This window comes from Barbus barbus (genome assembly GCF_936440315.1).
Source record: "Barbus barbus genome assembly, chromosome: 31".
Classification (NCBI taxonomy): Eukaryota; Metazoa; Chordata; class Actinopteri; order Cypriniformes; family Cyprinidae; genus Barbus; species Barbus barbus.
In genome coordinates this window covers 21,766,336-21,776,201 of record NC_136759.1, presented here as the reverse complement: position 1 = coordinate 21,776,201, position 9,866 = coordinate 21,766,336, and the positions used below count along the sequence as shown (strand labels likewise).

Genomic DNA, 9,866 nt, shown 5'->3' with positions numbered 1-9,866 from the left:
TAGTCAAATATTTGCATAATCCTCAGTATCCGGTAGATGGCGGTATAGTACATAGATAACGACTCTCAAAACACATTCACCGATCAGCGCTCAACACAATATCATTGCATGAAACACACACACACTTAAAGTAGCTCTAATCTCCTTTATTTCACCTGCATGGATATATACACTGACAGCAACTTTTACTCTGCAATCTCACAGGGACAAATAGGCAGATCTAGTATAATCTAAGGCAGAAGGGACAAAAAGAAAAACAAAATAAAGACAGGTTCTCATAGTAACTCATGAATAGATCTACTATAGTTGCTGCTCGCTAATCGCTGGCTCGAGTTCTTCATAAAACCAAGAGTTCAAGATGTGTGTTTAGATGCCTGGAATGACTGGTTAGTTCATAGCATTTACATTTAAAATAGATGCATATATAATGTATACAATACAAAACAACCTCCACAGACTCTTAACATTTGATTTGAATATTTTATTCACTGAGCTGGACATATTAGGGGAAGATTTATTTGATAAAATCAAGTTTTTTTATACAGTAGTGCAGGCCATGGGTTTTGCGTTTACAGGACCGACGCTTCCGTGCCACGGCAGATTTTGGCCGGCGTGATGCTATTATCTGTGTTAGTGTTAATGAATGCTAATCTACTGTGCTATACAATTTCTGAAGTATTCAATTCTGGCTATGCCTAAGAATAATTAGGTCAATCACCAGAGAGGTTTCATAAACTTATAAATTTAAACAGAATGGCAGCATCCTTCATTGTGGACGTTGAATTTAAAGAAAAGGTGAAATGTTTGTGGATGTATTTCAGCAAGACGACATCCATACGCAACGAATAATATGGCTTGGGTGCAGCAGGGGTGGGCGGAGCCTGCAGCAATGGTGGTCGATTGATTGACAGGCTCGTTACTCCAAAGACTGCAGCATGAGGAGCTGCTTGAGCACCTTCGTCTGGCTGGTCTCTCTGATCTCTCCTGCCAGAAACATCTCGTCCACCACGGTGTACACCTGAAACACGACAGCAACCAGCGTTAGTTTTAGAAGCGCACAGTTCATTCAAAAGCGTACCTTATCATATTTGATATGCAAAACCTCTAAATTATCAACATGATCAAAACGTCCTGAAAACCCGGTTTTCTACAATCTACTTACATGCCTTCTGTCATCTGATTGATAGTTTATACTTTTTAGCAAGTAAACACACTTTTAGTTCACATGTCTTTTTGCTGTGAAATCATTAACGATACTGAAAAATATCGTTAGTAATAACCTCGTACTGGACTGAATCACCTTTAGGTTCACTTGATTAGCCATACATCAAACCATGTTAAAATATATTGAATATATGATGTCAGACTTTTAAGGCATGTTTATTTGTACATCTCTCAATTATTTAGTTTTGCTCCCACAATAAAAACTACAGAGCTTTGATCATAAACTAAGCATTTAATATCATCTTACTATAACTAAATATCAGTTATATACTATAACTATGTAACTAGTTTGTTATACAATAGTATAAAGATCTCAGAATTTCATGCTTTTTGGAGATATTAATATCGGCGATTGCACCAAATTGAATTTTTCTGCTCAAGTTTGGGTCTCTAAATAAAAATTGTACTTATATAAATAAAGATGTCCACATTTTACTTGAAGCCATAAAAGCCTGATGTATCAAATATGATATCTTTACATATTTTGTCTAAAAGTTCAATAAATTGTTGAATCGGATATTTCGGACTATTATTTCATAAAGTACAGGGTTAACAAAAACCAGATCTCATCAGCGTGGCTTTGGTGTGGGCCGAACTGTTCACGCAGTAGGCGGAATCAAAAAACACATCAGGTAATTAGCTGAGCAGAAATCAAATGCAATTAAGTCTGGCAACTTTTTTTCTATAATTACTTATGGTTTTCCTTGAGCGGCAGCCTCTCTCTCTCGTGCTGAATGGATGTGCTTAATTGCATGACTGTGGTAATTATGCATAAAATACCTGTTGCCATGGAGCTCATTGCTGCTGAAACAGAGATAATTATATCTTTCTCTCTCACTAGTTTTTACTGCTTGGGCCCTTTTTCAGCTATAAATGTTCCTCTAACGGAAACATAGATGCAACCAAGCATTTATCTTAACAATAACACCTCTGATTGGTTAAGGCAAGTCATACTGAATAATAAGTGTGTATATATGTTTATATATTTATATACACACACACACACATACATATACACACAATTTTTTCATAGTGTTTAATTCTTCACTTACCTTGTAGAAATTGAAGACCAGATCTAATTCACACACATTGTGGAAATACTCGTTCAAAACCTGTGAAAAAATGAAAAACACATTTCAGTTCCAATCAATTCATCATCTTCTTCATATGTTATCAGATTCAATGATGCTAAGCTAAGCTAAAAGTGCTACCGCCAGACCCGGAGATCGGCTGAATGGATTCAAAAACGGTAAAACTCAACTGTTTATCTCTTGGGGAGTTGGAAAATGAGCCTATTTTCAAAAAAAGTGGTGTTCCTTTAACCACAGCAGTCTATCTTTCACCTCAAAAAGTTGCAGCAAAATCAGAGATGGGTAGCTGTTGACCATTTTAGGTTGGTGACCCAGGCATTTGCAGTGTTATTCAGCACAGTGGGCTGCTTTGGGCTCAAGCGATGTGGGATATGATGGGGGAGCTGTTTACAGTAAGGGTCAGAGGAAGTCCTAGAATCCATGTCACTGTGTTCTTGAACTCCTGGCTGCTGGTTTCCCTCACGGCCACATTCCATTACTCTCTCAGACACGGAAAATGACACCAATAGAAGAGCTGTTCCTTCGCTCCTTTATTTACCTGCTGAGAGGTCTCGCTGAAGCGGTCTAATTATCCATGTTACGTTAATTAGGTATTTAGATTGGAATCGTTCAGGGTAAGATTGAGCATTACACTTATATTCATTAAGAACAATATATTCAGTATCATTTTGTTCACAATATAAAATTACATAATGCCAGTGATTTTAATGCGGTTCTTAATTTAGTCATTTAGTTCCCTAAAGCCTGTGACAGTGGTTCAGTTTTATGCCTGCTTATGTCATATCTTTCTGATTTAAATATCAATTGCAAAAATGATCAAGCTTGAAAATCAGATTAATTTCAAATGATCGGAGTCATCGCGTTCCCTGTGGAGCGCTTTAAAATCTTTTAGATAATATGCAAAGAAATATTGCTGTGTTTATGATGTACTGGGACACATAACATGATTCTCCCTTGTTTCCATTTAATAGAAATAAAAGCATGCTTGCAAACTTCACTGCTTGCATTAAACATTTTGAATCTGCTTGATAACTGTGTCTGTTTGGTCAAAATAATGATTCTTCTTATTGGAGGATTGGGGGGTGAATTACCCTTTAAGCCATTTCAGAGCAAACACATAAATATCAAGATATATCGCCCATACCCAATCTTACAGTATTTCTTTTAATGACAAAGAGCTTGATTATGCTGATATTTGTGTTATTTGAGGAAGAACAAGCACGCAATCACTTTTAAAAACCAATGCAAAGCACATTTATTATGCTGAATATTAAAAACCTTCATTAAATTTAATCACCTGATGTTTCAAAGCTAACAGCCCACACTTTCCTTAACAGTCTGCATCTCTCATTTTGATTTACGCTTAATAAATAAAAAAAAGTGCATATAAGAGAGGTTTTTAATTATGGATTAAAATTAGTACTCAGGAAGCATGCTGATTACTCCATTTAGCTGCTCAATTGAATGCAGAACACATTAGATAATGATGTTATTTGGTGGGAGCTGAATTATATATATATATATGATGGGACCATCACAACTGGCTCACCTTTACAGGTACTCGGCCATGCCTGCATATGCATATATATATATATATATATATATACACATACACACATACATGCATACACACACACACACATATGTATGTATGTGTGTGTGTGTTTAAAAACAGCTATAAGGAAGAGTTAACCAAAAAGTGAAAAATCCCTCCCCCTCATGACATCCAAGATGAGTTTGTTTGTTCATCAGAACAGTTTTAGAGAAATGTAGCATTACATCACTTGCTCATCAATGGATCCTCTGCAGTGAATGGGTGCCGTCAGAATGAGAGTCCAAACAACTGATAAAAACATCACAATAATCCACACCACTCCAGTCCATCAATTAACACCTTGTGAATCAAGAAAAATCCATTATTGTGACATTATGTCATAAACAGTGCTTGATCCGTGCATGTTTTATGCGGATTCAAATGAGACAACATTTTCATTGGAGAAAGCAATATTATGGATAGAGAACTCTTATTTTAAGTTAAAACTGTGTTAATGACGGATATGTTTATTACAAACACACACTGAGTTGTGTCGATTACTGTGATGTTTTTAATCAGCTGTTTGGACTCTCGTTCTGACGGCACCCATTCGCTGCAGAGGATCCATCGATGAGCAAGTGAAGTAATGCTACATTTATCCAAATATGCAAACTGACCTATCTTTAATGGCCCATATTCAGCAAATTTTCATTTTTGGGTGAACTATTCGTTTAAAGCTAGCTCTTCATTTACCTCAACAAAGTTGTGAATAGCTTCCAGATAAGCCAGGTTGTTGTCTGTCACATCTACACAGATGCAGAAGTACAGGCCAGCGTACCGCCGGTAAATGATCTTGAAGTTTCTGAACTGCAGAAGAAAACAAATGTTAAACATGCAAGACACCTTGATTTGTACATTTCCTGGATAAGACCTTTAAAACCACAATGTGTAATTGTTTTTTTCCAATCCTATAAGAATTATACTGCTTTTTTTAAAATTAAAAGGGAGTACAAAACGTTAAAAGTAAGTGTTGTACCTCTACAAAGTTGGTGTGTTTGGCATCACGGACTGTCACCACGGCATGGACCTCCTCAATCAGCTTCTGCTTCTCATCATCATCAAACTGCATGTACCACTTGGCCAGCCTGGTCTTCCCTGCCCGATTCTGGATGAGGATAAAGCGGATCTGCACAAGAACAACAGGAGAAAAGTTCAGACCTAATTCTCACAAATCATCCAATATCATTCACAGAGGACATGTCACATGCTCTGTATGAATAATGACAACGCATTTAACAATTTGAATAGCTCAAGATTGCAGGAGCTACCATTATAAATGTATTATTCATATGAACACATTATTGATACATAACAGAGAAATTATACAAAGCTTGCATCATGAGCATTTAGCTTCATTCATTCATTCAGCGCTATTTCCCGAAATAGAATAATGAAAGGCAGATTATTTTTTCTTCTGGATACTATGATCAACACTAGATGTCTATATAGTTTGATTTAAGACCTTGGTTGTGTTGTTATAATCGACATATATCACACTAGCCTGTTAGCTGAGAAGAACAGACAGTCGAATAACTCAAATTAAGTGATTGTAACAAGCAGAAATAGGCATCTGCACTTACCATTGTGCTCGGTATTTATCATTCACGGTGGTCTGAGTTATTTCAATTAATGTTTAATTGATTTAAATACGAAATACAGCAGCCTCAGACTGTTAGGTTCTGTAGACGCCCGCTATCTTTACCTGACAGGATGCGAGCAGAGGCCGCTGGTGCTAGGAATGATGGGTAATGTAGTTTTCTAAGATAGCTGATAACATACAAGTCTATCAGGAGAATGTACCCTTCCGTACTACAATTACAATCTTACACCGGGGTTCAACTGTCAAGGATAGCACATGATTTAAAGGTAAGATTAAACGATTATAGATGTTTGATATGACTTTTGCTTTGGGTTAGTTTCTAAATTAATATATATTTAACGTAAAAAAAAAAAACCTTCATATTTAATGGAAGACCTGCAAACCGTAAAATTAATATTGATGACAGGTTTTATGAACATTAATTTCGGGGGATTTAACCTTTACGGAACCAGGGATACATAAACAGCTTTAAAAATAAATATATAATTATTGTACCACATTTGACAATTTGAAAGATGCCATATGTTAAATTATATTTTTTTATACATTTATTTATAATACATTTATACGTTTATTTATTTATTTTTAAATGACTTTCAATATATTTTCTCTCTCTCTCTCTATAATTTATTAGTACATTTCATTAAGATGTGCTGATCAATTTTTATTTTATTTGTTACATTTTTTGTATAATTGTTATAAATGCAAATGGTCAGTTCTGTCAAAAATGTATTAACAATAATATAACTTATTAAGGTATTATTATTATTATTTAACTTTTGTATAAGAAGACATAATGAGGGATGATGCTTGAGTGTAACTTTACTATTTCTAATATAACTTTTTTGTGAGGCTCAACAGCTTATCTATACACATTAAAAACAAAAGCATCTGGACAGCAGCCCCTGTAGTGTGAGTTCAGTCTGAAAACATGCATCATATCATTTTACGCATTTCTTGCCATATTTCTGGATACATCACATACAATGGAGAATCAGATCTGTGTTACATCACCACACCTCTGTTCTGTACTTCAGCTTTTTTAAGGGTAGTTTGTCTACTGCACAACATTGTCCAGATAACTTGGACAGGGTCTCTGCTCATAGTCAGAAGGGGGTTGGGGCTCTGATTGTTAAGAGATTGCACAACTGTGAGAGCGAAAAATGTGGTGGCCCTTGGGACTATTTCAGCTGCAGTCTAGAGGTGGGAGCAGAGACCTTCGCAGTTTCTTCACTTCACCAAAAGCACTGTGTGCAAGACTGCTGTTTTTTTATTTTTTAACTGTGTCATGATAAATACTAACTGCAAATCGCTGGATTTAGCTTTTGTTTCTGTAATATTAAAACCACACTGCATATATAGTTTGTAGGACTATTTATAGATAAAAACAGAAAGCATGAGAACTTTTTATTAAACTTTTACCCCAAGTGACTCTCTGTGATTGAACTCACAATATGATGATATTTTATTTCATCACCTTGACAATAGGGTTTAAAACTGAGGGAAAATTATAACACGGCTACACAACATTTGAAGAATTCAGAAAAAAAGTCTGTATAGGGAGAGTAATGGGAAATTTTATTATATTGTATTATGAGGTCAACCTTAATCAAAAATGTCATAGAAAAGTGACAAGCTTGTCAGTTGTGACACGCATATGTATGCATATGTGTATATATATATATATATATATATATTAGTGCTGTCAAATGATTAATCGTGATTAATCGCATCCAAAATAAAAGTTTTTGTTTATATATGTGTATATTTATTATGTATATATAAATACAAACACATGCATGTATATATTTAAGAAAAATATGTTATGTTTATATATTAAATATATTTATGTATGACATAAAATGTAAGAATATAAATATATAAATGTATATATATGTAAATATTTTCAAGATATATACTGTATGTGTGTGTATTTATATATACATCATAAATATACACAGTACACATATATATTTTATAAACAAAAACTTTTATTTTGGATGCGATTAATCATTTGACAGCATTAATATATATATATATATATATATATATATATATGTGTTGTTTGTTATTTTCCCCCCTATAATATTTCTTCAAGTAGGCTAGGTTTTATTGGCGCACCGTTGGGGTAAGTTGTCACAGTGGAATCTGCCATTAAATAGCATATCATAGGCTTTTCATCCAATTTTAAACAGCAAAACAATGAAATGTGTCCAACCATGTGACCACCAACATTACTTTAGTATTATTTATGTAGTGCTGCTACTATAGCCTAGTGTACTGTTATAGTGTAGGATTATTTCTGTAATACTTATATTTTAAATAAAAATCATTAGCTTTTATTTTTACATTTTCCGTTTTAATTTTAGTTATATTTTGTGTAACTTTGGGATGTGCTTTTGTCATTTTATTAGTTTGTATTCTTTTTAAATTTGACTAGTAAAATTAAACTCCTCATTGTCCTCATGTTTTTCATATAATATTTATATTTCATTCAAAATGTTTAGTTCAGTTTTAGTAAATTACACTTACCATGGAAATAACTTTATGAAATATTTATTTTTATGAAAAATGCCCTTGCCCTCGTGACGCAGTTCAACCTTTCAGTTAAAAAACAAATAAATAAATCCTTCATAAGATACTTTTGCGCAAAAATATTTGCAACTTTTTGAATGATTTATTATTCAGTTTGATAAATCAACATATAAACAAACCACATATTTTGACTTACAGCTGCTGAGATTGAGCTCTTGTGGCAGCTCTCCCACCCTCTCCTCGGTGGAGAATGTTTGTTACTGACTAGCATCTTATTTGTTTTCACAAGACAAAACAACAATTATAACACCAGTCCTAATTCCGGCATCTTTAGTTACGTATGCTGGTGTTATAATAAGTGTGTGAGCGCGCGCGCGCGCGTGTGTGTCCATGCGCGAGACTACAGAGGAGGGAGGAGAGACCGAGAACGGGAGAAGGGCCGCCATTATTGGGAATCAGAAAAAACACATTAACACACACATTCACACGCGCTCCGTCACTGAATTTCGCCTTTATGCTGGGAGAAGTCCCTTTTTCCGCTGGACACTTGCGCTTTTACGCACAGAGCGCGTGCTGACGGCTGAAATGTGTGATAAACGTGGACAACTCGAGATGTTTTGGACACAACAAAGGAAATTATAAGTGCTCAAAAACAACGTGGTGAACCCAAGGGAAGACGCAACGATACGAAGCTGTTTTTCCCTCTCTCTCTCCTTCAACGCCCCCTCCTTTCCAACAAGAAACAGTGATCTGATGATATTCCAGTCTGGGTTGTCCTCGATGCTTTTTGTCTTTTGTGCTGCGTTTATGAAGAGAAACACATCAGATTGTTGAAAACTTTCAGAATACAGTCGGTCACTGAAAGAAGAGATTGTATTGCGACCGGACAGCCACAGAAGCGAAACGCCGATGTTTATGGGACTAAGTTACTACTGGACTAGTTTTATTGTTATTCCTCATCTTATGAATTTCTGAGCCGGTTTCTGCTGCTGCAGATAAAGGAGTGAAAGAGAAGCGACAGGGAGGCATGCTGTGGTATGCACCAGTCTTTTCCTTCATATAACATTTCCTAATTCCATGGGATCCTGTAAAGGGAAACTAGAGGGGTGTATGTAGATTGAACTAAAACTGGTTTCCATGTGATATTTTGTTTCATATTCCTAGATCAGGAGTTTGTTACATTGCTTTAACCGTGTTCTCATATCTGTGCTCAGTCTTACAGCTGTCATGCATGTGGCAAAGGTTGCTTACTACTTTAAAAATCATTTCTGGTAAATGGTTTATTATAACCAAAGCCAGTTAATGCATAATCGTTGCTGGGTTTAATGTAAACTGAGATGAGTGAAGGATTGTCTGGCATCACCCAAATAAACCACTGCCGCTTGACTCAGATCTGATACAGTGTTTATATGCACAACAATATTCAGAGCTTCATCATATTCTGTTTATCTGAGAATTAGAATGAATTTTGAGTCACTTATTTAAAATATTCAACAAATTCTTCACATCCACAGAAATATAATATCACTTGTTTAAACACATTTTTGAAATATTTAATTAATCAGTTACGGTCTAAAATGACTATAATAGTAAATGGCCTGTCAAATACTTTAATAAAAGAATGCACTTGATTTGGATTATGAAGATTACTTTATAAACACCTTTTTCAGAATTAAGCGTTAACCTAAATATAAGCCTAGACCTTAATCAGAAAATGTTGTGCATGTAAAGTGGTTACTACTTATTAATCTTGAGCCTTTTTGGAGCATTGCTTTTGACGTATGCCAGTATAGTCCAGTTGTTCTCTGATTTTAACACTGTG

General features: G+C 35.0%; 2 protein-coding genes across 2 annotated transcripts in view; one reads left to right on the top strand and one right to left on the bottom strand.

The window, feature by feature from the left end:
• Positions 1 to 126: 126 nt before the first annotated feature.
• On the bottom strand, positions 127 to 5,631 carry LOC306851664 (AP-2 complex subunit sigma). The gene is made up of 5 exons (XM_079388075.1): positions 5,490 to 5,631; positions 4,886 to 5,035; positions 4,603 to 4,716; positions 2,277 to 2,336; positions 127 to 1,018 (listed from the first exon to the last, which is right to left on the bottom strand). The coding sequence occupies exons 1-5, from the start codon at positions 5,490 to 5,492 to the stop codon at positions 917 to 919; spliced, it is 429 nt and encodes a 142-aa protein (XP_079244201.1). The 5' UTR covers positions 5,493 to 5,631; the 3' UTR covers positions 127 to 916.
• A 2,799-nt stretch (positions 5,632 to 8,430) lies between these two features.
• The window catches only part of LOC306851012 (rho GTPase-activating protein 35-like), an 85,751-nt gene continuing 84,315 nt past the window's right edge, over positions 8,431 to 9,866 (top strand). Inside the window, exon 1 of the mRNA XM_079387024.1 lies at positions 8,431 to 9,079. The gene's annotated coding sequence lies outside the window, so the exon portion shown is untranslated. The remainder of the gene's footprint in view (positions 9,080 to 9,866) is intronic.